We start from the raw sequence: 25,528 nt of genomic DNA, 5'->3' as shown, positions 1-25,528 counted from the left end.
CTGATAGGTATCAGAATGTGCAGGTGCATGAAGTATTGTCTTTGGAGACAATTTTAGATATTGGGATACCGCAGGGATCCTAATTCTATTTCTGATTTTCATGAAGGATCTTCCTCTTAGTTTTAAAGGTGCCAAATTTGTTCTCCTCGCGGATGATACAACTGTTGAGACAAATTTAATGACGGCTAGGGAAGCTGTGAGGGAGTGTGGGAGTGGCGAGCTGAGAGGAAGTGGAGTGGAACAGGTGTTCAATCGCTTACTTTTAAATGCAAAAAAGAACCAGAGTATGGTGTTTTCATTGAGAGAAATTTATGGTGACCAATGCAAATTTGTCAAGTTTCTTGGTGTGGAATTGAATTTGAGGTTGATCTGGGAGCCCCAGATTGCGGGGTTGTGTGGTGAAGATTTTTTGCTTTAGAGGCTCTAGTGGGATGTGTATCTCAGTAAACCCTGAGAACTGTATATTTTTCTATTATCCACAGTAAAGTGACTTATGCTATTTTAGCGTGGGATGGTTCACATTCGGTCCGCGCTTTTGGGCTGCAGAGAAGAGCTATGAGGGTCATGTCGGAGTTACAGAGAAGATTGCAGAGTAGTTTTTACACAGAGCAGCATATTAACTTTTCCTTGTGAATATATCCTGGAACATTTCTTATATAAAAAAAATTGTTGGAAGGCATACAAAACTTATGAGAACGTCCATAATCACAACACTAGTGAAAGATTCAATTTATAGTTACACTCTAAGCAGACCAGTGTAGGCCTGATTTGCTGGATGTCGGACTTTTTAACAAATTACCTTCAATGTCACTGGGTAAGGAACTTCCCGCTAACCAATTCAAAAAGAGGAAAATCAATTTAAAAAGATGTTCTAAAGCACCTCAGAGTTTCTTTAACTTAGAGTCTTAGACATGAGTATTTTCGGGCCCTTAGTAGATAATATTAGTAAAACTTTTAGTTGTGTTTAGAATTTTATATCTAGAATTAATTTTTTAATGTTTATATCATTTTTTGACTTTGTGTAAATGCTTGTACATTTTAACAAGTAATATATTTTGTAGGACAACATAAATAGATTGTTGAAACTTTGCAAAAAGATCAGATGTTACTTTTGTTTAATGAAATTTAATCATTTGACTCAAATGTGTGCATAAGCAATTAATAATCATAATTACTTTTTAGTTTACGGGTATGCTTATTTTTATTGAGTCTGTTTTATGAAATTTACTTTCCTAAAAAAAAATATTATTAAAATATTCCTATAAAAATATTCCTAAGTAAAATATTTTCTAAAAAAAAAAAAAAAAAAAATATAGTAAAATAGAAGGGTCTGCTGGACAAGTGGACCCACCGAAGATAGACTGAGTCCCCTGGTATGAGACAGGCCAAAGCGCACATAGGTGCGCCCTCTGCCTGTCTCACCAAAAATCTACTACGCCTAAAAAGACGCGAAATTCGGCTAGTGACAGGTCTTTTAACCGGTCACTGGTACTTAAGAAGCCATCTCCATACTAGCGGTATTGCGGACAACCCGGAATGCCGATGGTGCTGTGAGGAGGATGAAACCGTTGACCATGTATTCGGGGAGTGCCCAGCACTCACGCGCGCCAGGTTCAAATACTTGGGTAACACTTTCAGTGTACCGAGCGACTTTAAGTCCTTCAGACCAGAGAGCCTTATCGGTTTCTCTAAGGCCGTTGGGCTCTGGTAACCCCCGGTGGGGCATGACGGGTCCATCAGGAGACCTATATGCACAACTGCCTTGGCAGCCCACTGTTTCGTCAATTCAATAGTAAAATAGGAAAACTAAGGTTTTTGCCTAGATTCTAGGAACATATTGGTTGATTCTATCGACTTCAATTGAGATTAAAAATATAGAATTGTCAATATGTCATAATTTGAAGGGGGTATTCCTGAACCGATTTTAAGTCGAAAATTATAAATGTGAACCCTAAAATGCTCTATTTTGAAGATACGGGTATAAAAGTTTTATTTTATTTGCAGTTTTTAATACATTTGTCAAGAACGCTTGAGATATTGAGTTGAATTTTGGCATAGAATATTACGATAAAGAAACACTTTTTAGATTATGATTTAGATTTTTCAGCAAGCAGTGTGAGACTGTCTTTTGTTTTTGATTAATGATCAAGATTTACACAAAAATGATTCAAATTCAAAAAGTAGCTTTATTGTCCCAAACAGTTACTGACAAAGCCTTAGTAAAAATCTAAGTCAGTAAAACTTACAATAATTTTTTTTTCAAATCACACATACATATTTGGTAATCAGGACAAAACATCATTAAAAAACTCGTCTAATGTATAATGTGCCTTAGTAACTAACAATCTTTTTAAATGGTTTTAAAATCTAATATAATAGTTAAGTTTTCTTATATGAAGAGGAAGGTGATTGAACATTTTTTCACCCATGTAAATATAACAATTTGTCACTTGCTCGATATGTGGAATAGGCAACTGAAGGGTGTATGTAGGACGAGTTCCAAACGAACTGCCTCCTATAATTTCCTGCTGGTTAGTGCTAATATATATTTTGCACAAAAAGATGCCAACAAGATACATGACACCTCACTCCACAAAGGGCTATAATTGCATTTTTTTAAGGGCTCTTTTGCTTTTGCAGAACAAATACTGCATTAAAGAGATATTGGGCACATGATCTCCAGAAACAAATCCCATGCGAAGATGTGACTCCACAAGGGCATGATAAGCATTTTTTGCAATATAAGCATCTAAGTTCTTAGAAGTTATTCTCAGGACATAGCAAACTGATGACCCTACTGCACACTTTAATTATGTGTTCCTGAAATTTGAGTCTGCAATCAATTGTCAATCCAGGTCCTCCAATTCGGTCCAAATTGTTGGTCAATGTATTTTCCATGCCAAATGATGGTGATCTGCAAACATAGTTACCATACCTTTTATGGGGAGCAAAGGAAGGCCGTTAACATAAAGAAGAAACAATAACGGCCCCAGTACAGAACCTTGGGGAACTCCTGTAGTAGTCTGTAGTTTTTTAGAGCAATGACCACCAAAATTAACCCTTTGGACACGACTCGATAGATAGGAGCTGAACCAACCCAAAGAAGATACTCTGAAACATATTTTTCGCATATTTTTTTTGCTTCTTTTTAAAGCTGAAGTTAAATATATAAAAGACCTATATCATCATAGTATTAAATAAAAAATAGTTTCATAACCATGCGACAAAACTAAAAGCTTCCGGTACCCCTACAATGAAAGTCAACGCACCTTTTACTACAAATATCCGTTTATCACCCAGATACGCACTTATTTTTAGCGTCGAGTGTAAAATGCAAAGCAGTTCTCGAAGAAATAATGTACATGAATGTTCTTTGTGTGCTGCAGACCAGAACAGTTCTTTTTTTAAATTTGGTCTATTGTCACTACACTTATTTAAATTTGGAGTATGGCCAAATATTTCGGTAGATTAGATCTAATTTTATTTGTAATTAAACATATATAATGAGCAAACTCAAGTTCCAAGGTTTAATCGCGGTAACCATTATTTTATTGCAAACATTATTTACCAATAAACATAAAAATATGGTTTTTGTTTAAGAGATAATAATTCTGCAATATTTATTAACGGTCTATTTAGCACAATTGCGGAACGAACAAAACAGAAATAGTACTTACATATTCTTTGACGTGCTTCGATTTCACAGCCTTATAAGATGCATAAGCAGGGTACAGGGTGCCAAAGACTAATCTAAAAATAAGATAAAAGGCGAGGTTAATAACAACACTTTTGGCAAACAGCCCCCTCCCCCAAAAGCATAAATTTTTTAAGAGACTTCTTAGAAAACATAACCAAAAATTTCGTTAGGGTGTCGAAGGTTGTGTCGGGAGAAATTACGATTTCTTCGAGAATTTCATTATTATTTTGAATGGTTGACTTCGTATCTCGTTCAGCAAATAAATGTTCATTAGGTGTAAAATCTTCTTCCTCTACAATGACCACATGTGATCCTTTACACAATCTGAACGATAATGTTCGCCGGTAAACTTCAAAGAACGAATTATATGTTGAAAATAATCACTGATTAATAGAGATTGCTCTATAGAGTTTAAAGTGTGGACGTTCGTAAGACGTTTATCACGGGCCGGTGGGATGAGAGCGAAATAAATTGGGGCAACAAATGTTTTTATTAAGAATTTTATAAGTCTGCGAAAGCTGAAGCGCTAAAAAGAAAGATATTTTATTTACTTTGAAATATACTTTAGACGGTTTTCTTTTCACTTCCATACTAATTTTAAAAATAAGACAAATTTGAATGAGCATTTTATAAAATAAGCGTTTAAAACGAAAAATGTACGGTAATTAAAAATGGAAATCAGGCATTGAATATACTTTATATTAAAAAGGAAAAAATCGCATCAATACGCGATACCGTTGGCTCAGTACTAATATCAAGTTTGTATATCGGTGTAAATTTTAATTTAATTGTGGCTTAGTTTAATTAATTTAAAGTGATTTTGGATTAGAGGACCATTTTTAGAGCTGCCCTATGACAGTTAAAAAATAGTTAAAAAATAATTAAACAATATACTATTTTTTTTGCAAAACTGGATGGTCCTGTATTTTTCTTTAATATTATATGATCACTGTTAAGTGGTTATAGTTGTATATATTCGGATGTAGAAAGTAAAAGCACGTTTATGATTTCTATATTTAAAAATGGTGGAAAATCTGAAGTGTCTCAGAACAATAATTATAAAGAAGGTTAGCGACCTACTGCTCTTCAGAGAACATGAGAAATACAGCAAATTTTAAAAACTGTTGGAATATTTTATTTCATTGTTAGTTGATAAACAGAAAGTAAGATAAAATTGAGAAGTTTTTTTTCTCTGAGTCTTAGTTTTATGTCTCTCCATTCATTAATTTAATTCCTCTGAGCAAGAGGAGAACATATTGTTATGCGGCATTCCAGAAAATCCTAAATGATTTAATAGACTGTCCAGAATTACTCTCTTTGATGGAATTAAATATTCCACAAAGAGCTTTGAAGAGTATTAACCGATTTAATGTGCTCTTTTACAGAATAAATTATGGCTTATCAACAAACTTCTTCGTTAGTGTAGATGTTATATTTTTTCTTCAAACCTGGAAGTCGTAAAGCTTAATAAACAAATTGGGTTTTCGCAGTTCGTGATTTCTTTGGCTTTATGGTCGACTTGCTCCGAAAAGGACAATGAACAAAAACAAGCACTTAGCAATTACCACGCTTTTCTGCTTTCCTACTTCCGGAATGTACCGAAGAACCTATACTTTTGTTATTTAACTATCCGTAATATCTGTCGTGTTTAAATGAAATCTTATGACATAAAATTATTACTTTTGAGATTCTAAAGAGGTAGATAAAATACAAATACTAATTAGTCACTTATTTTATTGGGTCTTACGGCACTATTATAGTAAAAGACGTATTTTGAAGAAATATGAACTTAAATCTTTAACTATACTTATTTAATTCAATCGAAGTCCTATAAATGTTAAATATAATAATTTACATTCGTGAAGTATAGTAGATTTTTTTATATACCCAGGGGAATAGGTTTTACCTATCGACTGAGATCGTTCCTTTTCTAAATTGATTTTTACTGTAATAGTGACGTAATAACCAACAAAATAAGTAACTAGTTATGAATTCGGCACAACAACAAGACTTTACATAAATATCGGATATCTGATATTGATTATCAATGGGCTTAAGATGTATTTTTGAATAGAATTATAATTTTTGTAGTAACATACAAACCTCTAGTTTTATTTCGTCTCTTAGGTTTAATATATGTACATAAGACATGTCTTCAAAATGCAATTTAAAGTTCAATCCACGTAGCCGAGTTAACAGATCTATTTTAGGACACTGTACGAGTTCTTTGCCCTTATTTTTATCGTCGAGCACAGAGGCTTACAGTAAACGAGAGCAAAACGCAAACGTAAGGAAAATCTTCCGTTTTTTTTTTTAATTCGGCTTTATTCATTATTGACGACTGATCTAAGAGTACGACATTTACAATAAAACATATCACAATTGAAATATTAGTCATTGCTGTAAAATCCATCTACAATTAATCTCATTTTTATTAAAATGTTAAATTTATAAGACCTTCTTAATCTAACAACACTAATTTATTCTGATGGATTTCCATGTGAGTGGAAGTAACTGTTGGATCTGTACAAATGTTCATATTTATTTAGATCAAAAAGACTCTTTAGTATATGATATTTAGAGCTCACCGAAATCATATGCACCACCATATCTGTAACCTAATACAACCAAAAAGTAACCTTAATAAAGGTGTTTCTCTGCCAACCATACCGACTTCCTGACTGAGATTTTGCACCACAACATATTATAATATACTATTTTTAGGGTATTACGGAAAACGCGAATAATTATTTAAAAAAATAACAATATTAATTAGAGTTAACAATATTAACAGCTTAATTGATAATGGAAACAGAAATGGAACTTTTGTTTAAAAAAACTTACATTTGACAAAAATATAAGTGGATTTATCCACTAAGAAGTCTTACATACCTAATAATAACACTGAGACAAATAAATATAAAAAAAATACTTAAGAATAAAAAATTACCATAGGCGGTTAGTGGTCTGTTTGACAGTTGAGTCAACATTTTTAGACCACATCTTAATTTCGACATTTTTTGTTTAAATGAGTTATATAGACATGGCCCCCTTTAATAGTGACTTTTTTAATTTTAGTACATAAAAAATCCAGTAATTCCTTAAACCGGGCTGTTGACCCGAGGTCGCCTAACTTTGAGAATGTTTTGCCCCCCGATGTCATATTGTCAAAGTTTGGCTATCTGTGCGACGTAAAAGTTGCGATTTTTAATTTCAGCTGATCGTTTAAAGGCATTTCTTATTTACGTTCCAGACTTTCCGAGTAATTTATTCCTAAATTGGATGATAGCGTCTTTAAATAATTCATCGGATTATATCAGCATTCACAATGTTAAAATTAAAACACAGATTGTTCTAAGAAAAATCAGTATAGATACCTACTTCAGTGTTTGGTCAAAAAATGTTACACATATATAAAATATAAAATTAGCCTAAAATGAAATTCCTAGATAGAGAAATTATTAATTAAACATTAAAAGATCAAAAAAAAATATAGGGATAAAGTGCTCAAATATCTGGAACATATGCCTGAAATATACAAGAATCATTAATATTTTTTGTAGGATCCTGAGGATAACATCATAGAGGTCAAAACGTCGAATAATATAAACCCTTTTTTGTCTAATGCTGTTATTTTATTTTTGGCCTAAATCTAACAACCATGCAAATACTTGATTAAAATATTTAGGAACAAAATTAAAATGATATCATACCTCTGAACACTAGAAGGCTAGGGTTTTGAAAATTAAAATACCAAGAAGATTTCTAATCTACATATAACTAAAAAGTATTTCACTTTATGAAAAAGATCCCAACCTAAAATTAAATCCTGCAAAGACTCAAATATTCATTAAATAGCTAGTTACCGCCCCAAACATTACGATTGTAATGGCAGATAATAATATTGATTGGTTCAAAGATGATCCAAAGATTTTTAAAAACATCATTCAGTCAGCTGGCTTTGGACAAATCATCATAAGAAAAACTAAGGTAAGCAATCGCTCTTCCACGTGTGTATGTATGTATATCTATGTATACCGGGTGGTGCGTCGCCGAGCGGAACATAGGAAAACCCATGTAAATTTTAAGGGGGTCAATTATTGGCTTCCCTATACATTTTATAGAAAAAAGTAAGATAACTTTTTGAAGCGACCAATCTGGCAAACCCTTGTGCAAAGTTTCAAAAAATTTTAATAAGCAAATCTTGAATTATTCAATTAAATGTAATTACAAAATTAGCAAATTTTCGGTTCATATCTTCATATATTCATATCTACTTATCTTCCATATGTGTATGTACGTCTTCCATGTATGTTTCTTAAAATGACGGACCATGAACCAAATAGTGGTCATATATCATTACCCCATGCATTAACATTCATTAACAGAAGAAACGTCCTTCTACCGGAATTTAAACCGAGCAAATGTTAACCGCAATATTGGAGCCTTAGTTCGGCAACACTGGGATTATACATCTACAAATGTGAATGTTATTTATAGACTTCATAAAAGTCCTCAAAGAGGTTCAGAAAAAAGATGACAAGGAAAAAACACCCTAGGATGACAGGACCGGAAAAAAACTCAGAGACGTGGCGTATAAGAAGTTTCATATTACAAGAGCAGAGAATGATTACAAAAGAAAAAGGAATATGGTTATTTCTGTTTTAAGAAACGAAAAGGTAAAATGCTTCAACAGAGATATTGATGAATGTAGGAATAATAGAAAAAAAGATGTGGTCTACCCTAAGGTTGTTAGTTTGCAGTCAAGGTAAGGAAGCAGACTTAATAAGTATTGACTTTGGAATTTATTCTAACAGTGTCGAAAAAAAGATGTAAAAACTGTTGTGCTGATATGCATGAGTAGCTAGTGTTACCAAGATGCAACATGAGTTGATAAATTTCAAAACGTTAGCATTATCCGAGCACAGAAGTCTAGTGCTAAATTTAAAACGTAAAAGCAGTAGTGACGAGTATCTCTCTATAAAATTTACAAAGGACTTATTTGGTGTAAAACGATTTCCACTTTCATATCTTGTTAATACTTTTATTTTAGGGAAATTACCAGATAGTTTGAAAAGTAGCTTTATAGTTTTAATACCAAAAGTATAGTTCAATCAGCGATCTTCGACCGATAAACGTTTTACCAGTAGTAGACAAAATCCTAGAAACTATTATGTCCAAGCAGTTAAAAGACTATTTCGAGACTAATGGATTTATATATATTAACGCCAATCAGGAATCAGGAGTAGACACTCGTGTGAGTCAGCACTTCAGTATGTGGGTATACAAAAAACACATGAGAAAGTCAAAATTAACCTTAGGTACATAAGTAGACTTAAAGGGTTCTTTTCAGACTAATGACAGGAATGTACTATTCGAATGTACTCTTAGAAGTTCTGAGACAAAGATATCATTGAATGAAGGTAAAGAATAAATATCATCTTCTAGAGAAAGTGTGTGGGGGTACCCCAAGGAAGTGTATTAGGTAGTGTGAAGTGTAAAGGCCTCTGCTATTTATTATTTATGTTAATGATATTCACAGTTATTTAAATAATTCACTTGTAATGTTATTTGCTGATGATACTTTAATATCGGTTTCTGGTACGGATTTTGAATTTATAACCAACAATTTAAATAAAAAACTTAGTTTATTATATGAATGGCTTTCTTAAAACAAACTTAAGTTAAATAGCTCAAAAACTAAATTATTGCTCAATAGGCTTTAAACTTAATATAAATGGATATGATATTGATTTTCTTACTAGCATTAGATATGTAGGTATTATATTATATACCTACCTATATAATATAATACCGTGCCGTTCCGCATAATTGGGGTCGCATTATCTTAACAATGCTTCATAAAAATGGTCCCGTTAATGATCCCAACAATTATCGCGGTATATCTTGTCAATTGTATTATGAAACTTTTCACAACGATAATTTTAAGGAGACTGGAGGTATGGTCAGACGAGAACAATTGTATCCCTGAGTGTCAAAGTGACTTTCGAAAGTCCAGAGGGTGCGCAGACAACATTTTTACACTATTGATGTCTGCTCAATTGCATCTGCGTCTTAGAGGGCGAAAAGTTTATGCACTTTTTATCGATTTTAAAAGAGCCTTTGACTCACTTTCACACGACCTTTTGTGGCAGAAACTTTACACGTTTGGGCTGTCAGCATCAGTTATTTCTATTATAAAGTCGCTATACGATTGTGCCAGTTTTAGGGTAAAAAGTAGCAACGAGCTTACCAGGGAGTTTCCGGTGTCGGGAGGAGTTCTACAGGGAGAATCTTTGAGCTGTTTTTTATTTTCACTATTTTTAAGTGACTTTGAACTATTTTTTCGGGGTCGGGGACTCGATAGTATTGATATTGACAGTATTTATGACATCCTTGCTTTACTGTACTGCGATGATGCAATTATTCTGTCCTACTCTGAAGTCGATATGAAGTGAGAATTGATGGCTCTTAAAGATTACACACATCAAAACGGGCTTACTGTCAATTTAAATAAAACCAAAATTATGATCTTTGCTAGAAGAGGTGGCCGGCGAGCTAATGAAGATTTTAAATATGAGGGCGAAAAATTGGAGATAACAAAGTAGTATGTTTACCTGGGGGAATCTTTTACCGCTTCTTCATTGTTTAACGTTATGGCGAAAGACACCGCACTTAAAGGTAAACAAGCTATTGGAGTTGTTCGCGGTATTATGGCCAAGTCCACCCATACCAGTTTTGGAACGTGTACAGGTCAGTTTTTTCAAAAAGTTGTTTTATCTGTCTGCTAATACACCTGACAGCATTGTGCACCTAGAATTTGGTGTAACATACCTTTATTTAACTATTTTTAAATTAGCTATTAATTGGCTAATCAAACTTTTATCTATGAAACCCACCAGATACCCACAAATCTGCTATAAGAGAAAGCTGGAACTTGAAAACCCTGACCCTTCTCATAATTGTATTCAGCAAGTAAAGAATTTATTTTTTTCAAAAATTGATTTTGGCCATTTATATCATTAACGACTACCAACCTAAAGAAGAATAAAGTCTTATTGTTGGATAAATTTAAACAGGTTTGTGTTCCAAAATGACCTTGAATTCCTTTATAGCTGTGTATGTATTCCTTTATACCTTGACTCTCTTTTATAGCTGTTTTTCAAACGTCCAAAAGCCCAAAAACTATTTACAATTTAAGAGAATTTCTTTTTTAAGTATTTAAAGTTTCTTTGCCAAGTTCGGACTGCCAATTGCCATTTTTTTAAGGCTACTTTTGATGAATTTTCTTACTCTAGATCTTGACGATATGTCCACTATATGTAACGCAAATGTAAAGCAGACCTTTCAGCACATATTTTTTGAGTGCGCCCCTCTTCGTCAGGGTCTAATTTCTTCTGATGAGGTTGTATTTAGTGTGCACAACTTTATATGCTTTTTAAACAACATAATACCTCAAAAAGTTAAACCTGTTGTACATTACTTTTTAAATATTCTCCGACTTAGAAGCTTTATAATTAATGAGTAATTTTGTTCTTTTTTTTTTTGTATTAGGGAGTGATTATTGGGGCTAGTGCGTAAGTTGTATTATTTTTCTCCTAACTAAAGGTTCTATATTCAATAATTAGTATTTTATTTTTCTTATAATACACATAATATGGCTTTGGTTTATGTAATTATATATTGTTGTATAATTAGGTTAGTGATTAGTTTATATAGGTAATATAGATTATAACTATAGCCAATTTTTTACGTTAGTTTTTAGTTTTTTATATTAAATAATTTTACCTCGCTACCTATTTTTTAACTGTAATTTTTGTAATCGGTGCTTTATGATTCAGCAGATTTTTTAGTTTGTTTTTGTTTAAAGATATTTTTCCTTGTAATGCCTGTACTCTATAAGTATATATTGTATTACTTTAGAAGCAATAAAATTCTATTATCTATTTATTGTCTATTGGATCCCCAACTAACATTTTGTTGCCATGTTGACTATATGTGTAAAAAACTGGGCTCTTCTGTCGTACTGTCGCAAATTGTTTGTCGCCATGGTCTAGAATGTTAGTGTATAATAGCATAATCTTTCCCCACTTTTCTTATGCTATGTAAGTCATAATTTAAGAAGAAATCAGAACTTTAATATCCTATAAATGAGCATTGCAAAAGTCATTATTTGATAATGGAGTCCGCATTGATAATGTGTTACCTAAATAGGTAAAAAGTGCAAATTCAGTAAAGATGTCGGTGTTTACTTAAAAAACTGAACTTTTATAGTTTCTTTATATTAATTAGTATAAGCTAGCCAAGTGCTAAATAAACATATATTCTCAAATTTACTGCCTTTGTAATACAATTTTTAATTTATTTTTTATTTTGCTTTACTTTTTCTCTCTTGTCTTGCTTTCCATGGATCGCTCTCTGGCTAGTATTAGTATTAATGGATGTGTAATCCTTCTCCATGTTGACCCAAAAACTGGATATTGCAAAGAATGTATATTTATGTAGTTTTCCCTAAAGTAAAGTATTTGAGATACCATTAAACTCTTTTATTAAATGGCAGAAGGCAGCAGATGTATATTTCCTTATTTAAAGAGCCTTCAGAGACAAGAGACACAATGTCGCAAATTATCATAGTTGGGCAACTGTTAAGATAATCCCTTTTTGGTGAATTACTCTAATTTTCAGAAAATTCTAATTTTTGCTGTCAGGTTTAAGGAATTCTTACTATTCTTCTTTTATATATCGGGCTTTTAAAAATAAAATATCTAAATTATTAAATTTCATTAAGCATTATTCACAAGCATTATTAAATCGGTCATATCAAGTTTTTAATTTGTTTACAAAAAACAGGTTATTCGTTGCCTTATCCTATATACAGAGTGGTCAGTTGGAAAAAAAGAGTTCTTGAAACGACTTTTTTTTTTTAAAAGACCGTTCTTTATTTATCTTTATGAAACTCATCCTTTTTAACGTTAACGTTTACGTCTGTAGTCTAACCTATCTCTCTATTAATTCCCATTTTAATTTCATTAATATTTGCCAACTTAATAAACTCCTGTTGTGTTATTTATAAAACCAGGAATTTATGTTTTTCTTGGTCTTCGGGATTATATTATATTCAGCCACAATTTATCATTAATTTTATACATAATTTACTAATAAATGGATTAAAAATAGCACAAGAAATTAACAAAATATAATAAAAACTTTAAAGCTGACTATTAAGTAGTTAAGTTTAAAGAACTGTCGATAAATTGTTATAAACATTATACCTGTGGCTTACATCATTTTCACATTATATGCTTCCGGATGCACTGATTCAAAATAAAGGACTGTCATACTTTCATGAACACGTTAATGGTAACTAACAAACTGTAATACAGTTATTATATACTTATATATGTGTATATGAAAAATTATACTAGTAGAAGTTTTTTTTTACCTGAGAATAGGATAAATCATAATCACGCTCACAAATAAATCACAATAATATCATTCCAAATGTGCACAATAAATCGAACCCCAGGCTTGTTGCTTTGAGACATGATTCTTTTGTCACTGACATCAAATTTCGGCAAAAAATCTATTTTAATGCCTCACACTCAAACATCGTAAGAAAAACATCAAGAGCAGATTCGATGTCTACACTAAGATTTACCCCAAATATTACGGTGTAGTGAGAACGAAATTTGGCATCGAGTCAAAAAAATTATCTTAGTATAGGTAGGTATTTATAGAATAATAATAGTGGACTGCATTTTTAACTGTAAATAATTTATGAAGTCAGATAAAGTAATAAGTTTAATTAATCATACAGGGTGTCTCTCTTAATAAAATATATGTTAAGAATGAAGCATTTGAGCCAAATATGCTTAGACATTAAAGCATGCTTTTGCTTTCCGTTTTACATGATAGTTTCTTGAATGATGCTTTTTAATATTAAGTATAATATAAAAAGCTGCTACGTATAGGCAACCAAGCCTACCCTAAAAAAGCTTTTTATGGTCTATACATTTAATTATTTTTTCGTTAAGTATTGTGAATTGTGATTAAAGACCTTTAACTATGTACCTAATCAATATGTACTTCATCCGGTAAATTTCCTTCTAAGTTGAACTCAATAACTCATTTCTATAGTTAGTGAATTTTAGAAAACCATAGAAATGTTTAATTTTCAATTTAGAGAAGCGTTATTTAACTTATGAATAAGTTGGAATATAATTATGAAGGATGTGTTTTCTTCTCAAAGAAGCCGTGGTTAGAAACGCAAATTTTTTTTCTTTTTACTTTTCTTAAAGTTAATATGTTGTACGTGCATTCGAGAGTATGATCAGATTGATAAAAAAACAATACAATTTTAACTATTAAAAATTAAACTTGAAATAATAGAAAATATTTTTAAAATGCTCATTCTTTGAAAATAAGCCATATTTACTTACAACTATTAATAATCAAACAAAATTAGTTAATTATTAAAAATTAAACTTATAGGGTGTCACACCTATACCTGCACCATATAGACGTGTTTTAAAAAAATATTATCATAATTTTATGGCACATACAGTGCTTTTCTTTGAAGTCCCCCCCCCCATTTATTTTTTAAACGGGTCAAAAAAAATTTTTGAAACTTGGCATAAGTAAATTGGTCTATAGATACTATTTTTCACTGTAAACTAGGTAGTTGTAAATTCCAAAATGGCGGCTGGGCGACATCTTGAGAAAAAATTTTAAATAGAAAGGGGGGTCGTGTGGTACCTCATTTTAAAGGTCTCAATGAGTACTTTATAACCCTGAAATATTAGACCCATATCTTAACTCGTTTCAAAATGGCGGCCTAATAAAAAAGTATTTTTTTTTATTTTAACGTTTTACCTTTTTATGATTTTTGAATAGGTAAAAATCAGTGTACGAAAATAAATGCGTCACTATTTTATTTTGACATAAAAACGACAGTTCTAAATGTCAAAATAACACATAAGCGCCATCTTGAATAAATGCATTAAATAGAAATCTTGTGTTACCTCATTTAAAAGGTTTTATTGAGTACTTTTAATATTTATTACATGGACCCGGTGGACTACGTTTTGACCTGTCTAAAAGTAACAGCCAAAAAATACACTGTTGCGATTTTATTAACGTTTTTAATAATAATATACAAATAATTTATAATTTTTGAATTTTGTATTTAAAGATTAACTTTTTGGTTTCTAAAGACTTACTGAACCGCCCTTGTATGTCACATTTCACATTTCACGTTTGGAATGTCTAAATAATGTTCAATAACCTTTAACGTGAAATGTGAAATGTGACATACGAGAGCGGTTCAGTAAGTCTTTAGAAACCAAAAAGTTAATCTTTAAATCCAAAATTCAATAAATCCAATAAATTTTAATAAAGGATACCTACTTGTGAAAAAATCTTAAGATCATACTAAATATAACCTGGAGTCATTGATGCCATTGAAACCACCAAATATGGATTAACGATGGCCGCCCGCCAGAAACGAAACAAAAACCTCCACACATGTGAGAGCTTTTAGCAAGAATATATTTCATAAATATCGTAAAAATACCTTCTAAATTGAATTGTGTGTATTGTATTAAAAGTAAATTATTCTCTTAACACCTAATAAAAAAATAGGTTCATCAAATAAAGAAAATTGTTGCATTATATTTACTGAGGTCATTGATGCTTAAAAAGCTAAAAACCCACACTTTCTTTTAGTTAAAATGGTAACTGGTTTATACAAATATTTGCACAAAGAAAGAATGATACATTATTGCTCTGATTAATATGAGTGCCTTATGAAATACTCATTAAAAATTAACAAAATAAAAAAGATTTGTCTTAGGAACAGTAGATATTATACCTAAAAATAATAAAAATTTACGTTATTTATTTATTTATATTTTCTTATAAATTCTGACTTTTTTTTTTCGAAGTTATTTCTAACAAACCTTTTGCGTATTACTAGACAATTAATACCATATACCAGGCAGTTTTCTATAAATATTATTTATAGAAAAATTTAGGTTCCAAAAACTTTTCTTTTCTCAAAATGTAGTTGTATTTTTTTTTAATATCTGTATAGAATATACCATTAACAAATTCCCAGTAAAACTACATAACACTTTAACATTTGTCTTAACTAATAAATAGAAATGAAGCTTCATATTTAATACAATATTCTAATTAAATTTTGACCAATATATATATATTATAAATATGCCTAAGAAATACAATCTGCAGAATATTTACTTTTGAATATTTTTTTTTACTTTAAAATTATATTATTATCAAGGGTACATACCCGATTAGAAATTGAATTATTGTGTGCCATCAACAGAAACACAAAGAAAATTGATTAAAATTTGATAATTTATAAATACATAACCCTTGAGAAATTATATTTCATAGCTTATATTCTATATTAACTTTGTAAAATACTGAAAGCCACATTAATGTTGTACATATTATCATCTGCAAATATAACCATTAAATTAAATTGGGAAGTGGGTTATTGCATATGAAATAAAGGAGTCCCCATTTGCACAGCTTATTAATTTAATCATTCTATAATAAGTTCAAAAATTCTTCTTAGAATATAAAGAACAACACAAATATTAAGTAAGCACTATGGATTTACCTATACTAGATAAAATTAAAACAAATGCAAACAAAAAAATTATTTAAAGCAATTACAATTGGGTCCACTGATGCAAAAAGCTTCTATTCCACATAAAATATGTCTTGAGTTATTCATGTTTACTGTTTTAGCTCAACAATAAACTACCTAAGGCTTTTTTGACAAGACTAAATATAAATATATGAATAATGTCACAAAAATAGACTATTTAGCATTCGAAAAAATTAATGAAACACTCTTTTTTTCTGAAAATGTAAAGGCAACTAAAAATGACAAGTGGGTTGGAAAGTTTTTGGAAAAAGTTGATTATGTTTTTTCAAAAATATGTAATCTAGTTTTTTCAAATATTATTTTTAAGGTTATTTGAACCAATTTGGTCAAGGAACAAGTTTTTGCAGAATGAAGATTGTGTTTTTTTCTTTTGTTTGATAAAATATTTAATTTTTTGAATGATTTATAGGGGGGTACCTGTATGCATATGTAGGTTGACACATTATAGGATGTACCAAAAATCTATGAAGCCTACAGAAGACTTTGGAAATCAAAAGTTTCCTTAAAGATTTTTGAAAAATGGTGCAGTCTTGACTTAAGTAGTGTTAGAATTTGTCTAGCTAAGGAAAGGTACACCATCTGTTTCAAAGCTGCTCCAAGTTTTGTCCCCTAATAACGCGCGATTAGCGACAGTAGCGCGCCTTTTTTTAATTTAATTTAAAGGCACAGAACACAAATATAAGAATTAACGCAACGGCACTGTTTATATGCAAATCGGGGCGATCGATACCGTTGCTTTGGCAGCGGCGTAAACAAATTTACTGCGCAACCGAGCCGAACAACACGTGCTGTACCTTTCCTTAGCTAGACAAAGTCTAATCAATATAAAGGTAAAATATCAAAGTCAAAATTAAATTGTTCATGCTCATAAATTCCATTTTAAAGATTTTAGCCCTATAGAATGGACTAGATAAAGTTGAAAATACTTTAAAAAAAAGGCAAGAAATAAAAATAGTTTTTTTTAACACATTATTATATAATAAAATGATTATGCTGACACTTCAATTTAATTTGCAAATGAAATGGTGACAATTGTTTTGAAATCTGGGAAAAATAATCACTAATTCCTTATATGTTTCCATTAATGGTATATCTTAGCATATTAATAGGAATAACCAATACAAAACTTGTTTGTATGTTTAAAAGTTCTTTTCCATTGTCTTACTATATCTTGAATAAGTACCTTTCTATTAGATGATGGTCATATGATCCATTTGAACTCATAAGAATCCAACTGTTCCCAAAAATATGTTGCAAAATAGACAAAATTTGTAATTTTATCTATGAACAGGTTTCGAATCCATGAATGCCCTTAACCTCCATCTCAGTTCAAAACAGGTCTATCTGCAGTATTTTTTTTTACCCTAATACAAAAATATTTTCCTTCAGTGATTTTGTGTATTACCATGCTACTTTATAATTTGTAATTATCCCAAAAAGTTGGTATTTCTACAGTTCTATTAATTCTATTACTAGCCTTGTTTATCATCTTATACTTCACAGTAAATTAAAGGATAACTTTAACTTGCTTAAGGGCAAAAATCAATCCATTAATCTTATCTATGACATTTACATTAAAATTCACTTATTGACTTAAAGGTTGTTGGTTTATCAGTATTAGACTCGTTAGTATAGACTCTCTTTTAGTTTTAAAGTACTCCTTTTTAAAGTAAAATAAAATATGTATAACACACATTTTAACAATATACACAATTTACATTGCTCCAGTTATCCCGAATATATTAAAAATATTCCTCAGTGCAATAAAAAGGATATTATTAAAAAAATACTTTATTTATCTGACTACTTTCTTGTATGGCTGCAAAGACCTTTCTTAAATAGAGTGATAAGGTATTTGAGAGTAAATATAGACAGTTTTCACCCTTTATTACTATAGAAGATGCTAGAAGTGGTAAATTAAAACACACATTTGTTTTTTCAAGATCTCTTCCTAAAAATCCAATGTATCCCAAATTTGTATGTCACTGACAAACATGTACAGTAATGGACAAAAGTATATGGACAAACAAATCTCCTTATCTAACATATTTTGGTAAACCACTAAAATATTTATTTATATTCTAAAAGTTGTAAATATCAATAAAGATAAAAATATGAAGTATTTATCTCATGTTAACAATAGACAATAATGTTATTTAAAAAAATATACTTTTTCTTAAGACAAAAGTATATAGACAATAATGTATAAAGTATATATATAAACTTTTCTCTATATACTTTTATCCATACTTTTATCCATTACTGTCTATATACTTTTGTCCATTACTGTATATTCATTTAGTAATTCTGTTACCAGACTTTTTAGTGACCCAAATTGCTTTTCAACCAATTTCAACCAACTTGCTCAAAATAAAGCAGTTTTGAGTAGTCGAAAATGCACTACACAGCCATAAAAGAGTTTGATTCTCATTGCTCTTAGAATATATAATGCATTACCTCAAGATTTTAAAAATAGGCACTCGCCAAAGTAATAAGCAATATAAGTTTGTGTTTGTCTGATCTTAAGAAGATATAATTGCAATTATTGTGTATAGGGGCGGAGCCACAGGGGGGAACTGGGGAAGTGTTTCGCCCCAAAATTTCTTGCAATAGGTGCAAAAAATTATTGAATGCTTAACCCTTTTTCATACCTATATTATTTTCTCATGACAGTACTACTTCAAGTAACAGTTGCGCTTTGTTATATTTTGAATTACCATACTGTAAAGATTTAAAAACTAATAATATCAAATTATTGGGAAAAAGAAACCACATTTCAAAAGTGGCTGTTCCCAATGTCCTATTTAAAAAAATAAAGTAAACGCCAAAATTAATGGTTTGGACGCAAAGTCCTAAAATGCAATGAAAAATATTTTTTCTGTGATTACTTGATTAAAAATTAATACTTTCAACGCATTCCTGGCACTCTTTTTTAAAATTTTAAAACATGATTTCTTCTATAAGAATAAACCATATATAATAACAAAAAGTAGCAAATAGAGTATCATTGTTTTCAGAATATTATTTTCTATCAAAATATGTAATAATATATCAAGTGTCCCATTTAAAATAGAAAAGTTAGTGTCACTTCCTGTTAAGCCAGAAGTGATGGAAAACAATATCATAAAATACCAATATTTTTTAATTTCTTTCCATAAAACCTTTTTGTTGAAGTTCTCTTGCTCGCAATTGTATTTTTTGGCTCTCTCCAAAGGTTCTCAATCAGGTTTAAATTGGGCACTTGAGAAGGTCAATTTAAAGGTGTAAAATTTTTACTGCTAAACCACTTCTTCTCAGTGTGTTTTGGGTCATTGTCTTGCTGGTAAACCCATCAGAGGCATATTATCTTCTACATAAGGTAGCATGATTATCTCTAAAATGTTTTAGTAGATTTCTTTGCTCCTAGTTTCCTTCACATGAAAATGAAAAATTGGACCCACACTATTATGAGAAAAACAGCACCAAAGTTTGATATTTCTCCCACAATGCTTCACAGTGCCTATGGTATGTCTAGGATCATATTCTTGATTTTAATTCTGTCTTACAGTCTTCCCTCTGATCTAAATAAATTTATCTTCATTGGAAATTGATTGGAATATCTAACTATATATACAATTGCGTAACTTTTATTTTCACTTTAATTATTAAGCATCTTTCTTCAAGAGTACAATGTTTTGCTTGACCCATTATTGAAAATGTATGATGTTTACTAAATTTAAAAAAAGATCTGATCACAACAAGAACTTAACAACAACTGAAAACAAGAATCTCAAATGTAAATGGTATTACTCTTATTTTTTGTCCAGACAAATTTATTTACAAAAAGAATTTGCGAGATAAAAAAGTGCTCGACATTCCAATTAATATAAAAATAAGACCTTGGATTATTGGGAATATAGTGTTAATACATACAATTATACATATTGCCCAAAAAATGGAACTATTTTTGCAATTATTCTAATACTCTATATTATATAATTTTATATAAATAGAGATTTTAATATTTCTTTTCTTGTTTTAATAAGATGTTTAATAAATAGAAAAACTGAATTGTTTAATAATAAAATACAACTGCACCATAGGGTATTTTGTAAAAGATATCTATAATTGTTTTTTTGATTTTTCCATAAAAATTTAAGTTTGCATAATATGCCTTCTTTATTAGCTAATATGCAATATAATAGATATACAGTACCGAGCAAAAGTGGAGAAACATTTTATTTAATTTTTAAGGATCTTAAGATTTTATCGGAGTGGTGTGCTGCAAACAGGCTTGTATTTAATGTGGGCAAAACCTTTATTATGGGATTTAAGTGTGACGTTCAGGGCCTTGTGTTTAGTGAAAACTCCCCCTTGCAAAACAAAGAAAGCTGTAAGTTCCTTGGTATTACCATTGATGATCGCCTTCGCTTCGAAGATCATATCCTAAATCTTGCATCAAAATTATCCTCTGGATGCTTTGCAGTAAGAATGGCGGGGCATGAGCTGGGAGGGGTAGTTGCACGTTCAGTGTACTTTTCTCTTATTGAGTCCCACCTTCGTTATGGCTTGCCTTTTTGGGGTTTAAGCAACAAGGGAGTTTTAAACATAATTTTTGTGATTCAAAAAAAGGCAGTTAGATACCTATGTTCCGCTGGGTTAAGAGATTCTTGTAAACCTCTCTTTATATCTCAAAAAATCCTAACTCTTTTTATCTTAGAAACAGCTACTCTTATTCATAAATGTCCTAAACCTCCCTCTAACACTGGTCATATGACTCGCCAGGTTAACGATTTTCCCTTACCAATCCCTACATCCTCCCTCACGAAGAACTCACTTATATACCTCAGCAAAAAAATTTACAACCATGTTCCTCTATGTATCAGACAAATTTTAGAAGTTAAGAGATTCAAAAAGGAATTAAAATCACTTTTATTATCCAGTTAGAGGGAGGTTCAGGACATTTATGAATAAGTCCACCTAAAACTGGTAGGCCTAGAAAAACGACGCCTAGAGTTGACGAGAAGATTAAATCTTTTTAGCTCTTAAAAATCCATTTAACACAGCAGTGGATATAAAATCTCAACTAGACGATGTAAATATTAGTGTCCATACAGTTCGAAGACGTTTAAGGAACAGTGGCTTGCCGGCAAGAAAAGCATCCAAGAAACCCTTCATTTCGAAGAAGAATCGAACCGCCCAACTTCAATTTGCACATGACCATTTAAACTTTCAGAAGCAAGATGGAATAGAGTATTATTTTCGGATGAAAGTAAGTTTAATTTATTTTCTTCTAATGGTATTTTATCGGTCAGGCGTCCTAGAAATAAAAGAGTTGATCCAAAGTATACTTTGGGCACTATTAAGCATGGAGGGGGAAATGTACAAGTGTGGGGTTGTTTCTCTGGTATGGAAATGGGCCCCATTGTCAAAATTGATGAAATTATGGATCGGTTTAAATATTTAGAAATATTAACTGATAATATGTTGCCATATGCAGAGAAAAACATGCCATTGCAATGGAGGTTTCAACACGACGATGATCCGAAGCATACAGCTAAAATTATAAAAAAAAAATTTTAAGCACAAAAAAATAACTGTTGTTAATTGGCCAGCTCAGAGTCCTGACCTTAATCCCATAGACAATCTATGGGATTTAGTAGAAAAAAAAATTCGTAAGGAACATCCCAAAAAATTTAAAAATGGAGACGAGTTGTTTAAAGCAGTTGAAGCTGCATGGCATTCTGTACCCAAGGAGACCTTAGGGAATCTGATTGGATCTATGAAAAGGAGATGCCTTGCAGTTATTAAAAATAAGGGATATGCAACTAAATATTAATTTGTTGTTATTATATATTTTCTTTAAATATGTGTTTCTGTATTTTTGCTCCCTGTTTTTTTAAATTAATTTACATATCTCTTTATAATACGTAGAATTATATTGTTTATGTTTTATTTTTATTATCTAGTTTGGTGTAGTATTATAGGATAAAAAAATTTTAGTTAACTTTAATAAAATAAATTTAAAAATAAAAAAAAAAGTTTCTTTACTTTTGCTCCGTACTGTATATATTAGAAGAAAAATATCTGGACTGTCCCATTTAAAGTTATTTGCTTTTTGTTGACCACCTTTGTCTTGTCAAGTCCTTTGTCCTTGGCATTTTTTAAAGCAAAGGCAAGAATTTCAATTCTGTAAACTTTAAATCCATAAGAAGCAAACTTCATAGATCTTGTCTTCATTGATATTGTCTTAAGTAGTTTTTTTTGTCGTTCAAGTTTTTTTCATCCGTTATTTTTAATGTTAAATGATTTTTTGATTCAAAAACAATGGAAAATATGCACTTCAAAAAAAATATCCCTAAAAGCAATGCTACATAAATAAAAAATAAATGCACTTTATTGATGTAAACAAAGAAGGTCATCAACAAAAAATACACAATTTCTTTACTTACATGACTACTCTGCTGATAATTGCCGAGATCATCGTGTAATTCGGAGACACTTCGTGTTTTTGATATTCAAAAACCGGAAAGAATTTGGTTTAAACGAAAATCATTGCAAAAATTTAAATTTTTTCCTCTCCGAACTTCAACGATCAGCACCTTCGCGAGACAGATTGACATATGATTCATCCATTTTGAATTTTATTTGGCATTGACATTTTCGCTTTACTTCCCCCACCACTAACCTAATTTCCTGTCATTGATTGGATAACCTATAAAGGCTCTCTACACACCTATAGCGAACAAATTCGTTCAGTTAGAACAAACGCAACCAAATTATTGAAGAGCTTTAAACTCATATAGTCGTTCCCAATAAAATCATTCCTTTATTATAATATGATAATTTGTTTTTGAAAGTAGTAGACATTATTAAAGTAGTAAAATCTAATTGTCGAACTTCCATTGCGTTTATTTTGAATTTAGCACGACGTTTCGGTTGGGAAATATCTCCAACTACAAGTTATCAACTATAAACTAGCAACAACATCTACAGGCTTATATACAAAAGGTCTGATTAAAACTTGGAGTATCCTGAAGGTAAGATGTAAGATGGTAAGGGTCTCCAGATGTTGGGAGTATCAATGGAATTGCTTGCACAAAATCTTTGCTTGTACCCAATGTATGTTGTGGCTATTGAGTCAAGCATGTTCTGCTATTCCTGAGATAGAAACATCTTCTGTTGAGGTCCGCATTCGATGTTCCTTTGTCCTGACTTCCAGTGATCGCTTTGTCTCGCATTCATATTCATACAGAAGATTTGGTCTACACAGTTCTTGGGGTCTAGCACACATTTTGCCTTGGTCTTTAATACAAAACCTCATATGGTTGTCGTCGAAGTTCTTGATGTACGGAATCATTAAAAATCTTGTAGAATCCTAGAGGGCTCTTTCCTTGTTGTCTCTGCTGGTTTCTCATAGTTGTTTTTATTTAATTGCTTAGATATCCGTTCTCCTCTTGATGATGTGGTGATGTTTTCTATTTCCCTGTTGAGGTCAAAATTGTTGTTGCATATTGCGGCTGCCCTGTGTGTGTTGGTTTGCTATAGACTTGTCCTGAGTCCATTAGTGTTCTTTGCAAAACAACACAACGAAATGCGGTGCTGACTCAATTTTCAAGTTCATGCTTGGCTTAATGTTATTAATGTTCTCCAGCTAAGGTTGCTAGCTCTGTATCGCTTTTGTGCAATATAATAAACATGTCATTGACATATCGAAGCCACACCTTGGGTTATTGAGTTGTCTCTATAGCGTGCTCAAGCCGATTGAAAGTCCTTCGTCCTGGGTGTAAAATCTATCTTTGAATTGAAAGTAGGAATTACGAAAACAAAGCTTCAAAAGGTTCATCACTCTTTCCAGTGGAAGCTATTAACATCAAAGCTTACTAGCTTATTGGTGGGTCACAGTGGCTAGAAGCGATTCGCCGAAGTGAGCTGAGTTTCGTACAAGACTTTGATCGGCAATGCATTAGAGAGATAAGCAGAATATTTTTGAAGAGTAGTACTTTTAATTCAACTTTATTCAAGATTTCCTCAACCTTGTTGTAGCTTTTTGCATACATCATATCTGTTGCTTTGCCTCTTGCTCGTAGGATCTTCATGTTGGTGTAGATCTTTGAGTAAAATTATTTATCTAAAGCTTTGGATTCTCCGACCAGATCGGCCCGAAATATTTCGGTGCATATTCGTGTACAAAACGTTCCAGATTCCCGAACTAAGTTCGTTCAGAAGTTTCGTCTCTTCGTGGTTTTTCTGAAGCTAGGTTCAGAATAAATTCGTTGCCATATATAGTAATAATAAGCCTTTATTTCCAACAGGCAACTTGCCTAATAACAGGAAACAGTTGCAAAACAATGAAAAATATAGTTTAAAGAAAAAAAAACACAAAACAAACCTAAAAGAATGAATGAAAAGAAAAAAGTAAAGTCACAATCTCAAAAGTTATCCAAAAAATTAACAAACAAATAAGTATTAATATGATATAAAAACCCAATTATAAAAGTTTAACAAGATAATCAGATATTCAACAAAATTAAATAAAATTAACTGCAATATACCTACTAACTATTATTTAAACACAGGGGTCATAATCCCAAGAGTAATGATCCACCAAGATATCGACAATCACATGAACCGGAGAGAAATTTATATCACACATGTGACAGATCCGATTAAATATAGCGCATTTTGTACATAGCTGCGATTTTAACAAAATGTTAGTATGAGGCCTTGGCAGAAAGATGTTAGGGGATGTCTAGCATTAAGCGTAGGCACCATGAAACGTACACCAGAAAGAAGTACAAGACTATCAATAAATCCATTCAGTAACCCATGCAGGAATTTTACAGAGAAGATCATTCTTCTGAGATGTAATGGATGTAAATTGAAGCGTTCCAATAGTTGCCGATGATCAAACCCTCTAACTGGATATATGCCATCCTGCCTGAAGGCCAAAAACTTAGCAAATCTACGCTGAACAGATTCAAGGAGACCAACATGATTCTGATAGAGCGGGTTCCATATAATGCAGCCAAACTCCAGTTTTGATCTCACAAAGCAACAGAAAAGCAGTCTTAATGTAGATTACAAAGTAAAACTCTGAGAACTTCTAATTATGAACCCAAGCCTTCTCAGGGCTGACTTGACTATGTTGTTGA

The 25,528-nt window shown here is 31.4% G+C and overlaps 1 protein-coding gene across 10 annotated transcripts in view; it reads right to left on the bottom strand.

Annotated features, from left to right (window-relative positions):
• Window positions 1–25,528, bottom strand: part of LOC126733907 (receptor expression-enhancing protein 1) — a 96,790-nt gene that overhangs the window by 17,325 nt on the left and 53,937 nt on the right. For 4 of the 10 annotated variants that reach the window (XM_050437361.1, XM_050437363.1, XM_050437362.1 and 1 more), the window contains exons 1-2: window positions 22,826–23,014; window positions 3,678–3,750 (exon numbers count right to left, since the gene is read on the bottom strand). The exons of 2 other annotated variants lie outside the window; for them this stretch is intronic. In XM_050437361.1, coding sequence (XP_050293318.1) covers window positions 3,678–3,750; window positions 22,826–22,857 — 105 coding nt within the window. In that variant the 5' untranslated portion in view covers window positions 22,858–23,014. Of the gene's footprint in view, window positions 1–3,677; window positions 3,751–13,139; window positions 13,378–22,825; window positions 23,020–25,528 lie in introns of those variants that run through there. 4 more of the 10 variants (XM_050437357.1, XM_050437360.1, XM_050437359.1 and 1 more) reach the window with 4 other exon arrangements.

The sequence above is a fragment of the Anthonomus grandis genome, chromosome 3 (assembly GCF_022605725.1).
Source record: "Anthonomus grandis grandis chromosome 3, icAntGran1.3, whole genome shotgun sequence".
NCBI lineage: Eukaryota > Metazoa > Arthropoda > Insecta > Coleoptera > Curculionidae > Anthonomus > Anthonomus grandis.
This window is presented reverse-complemented; position numbering and strand designations above follow the sequence as displayed.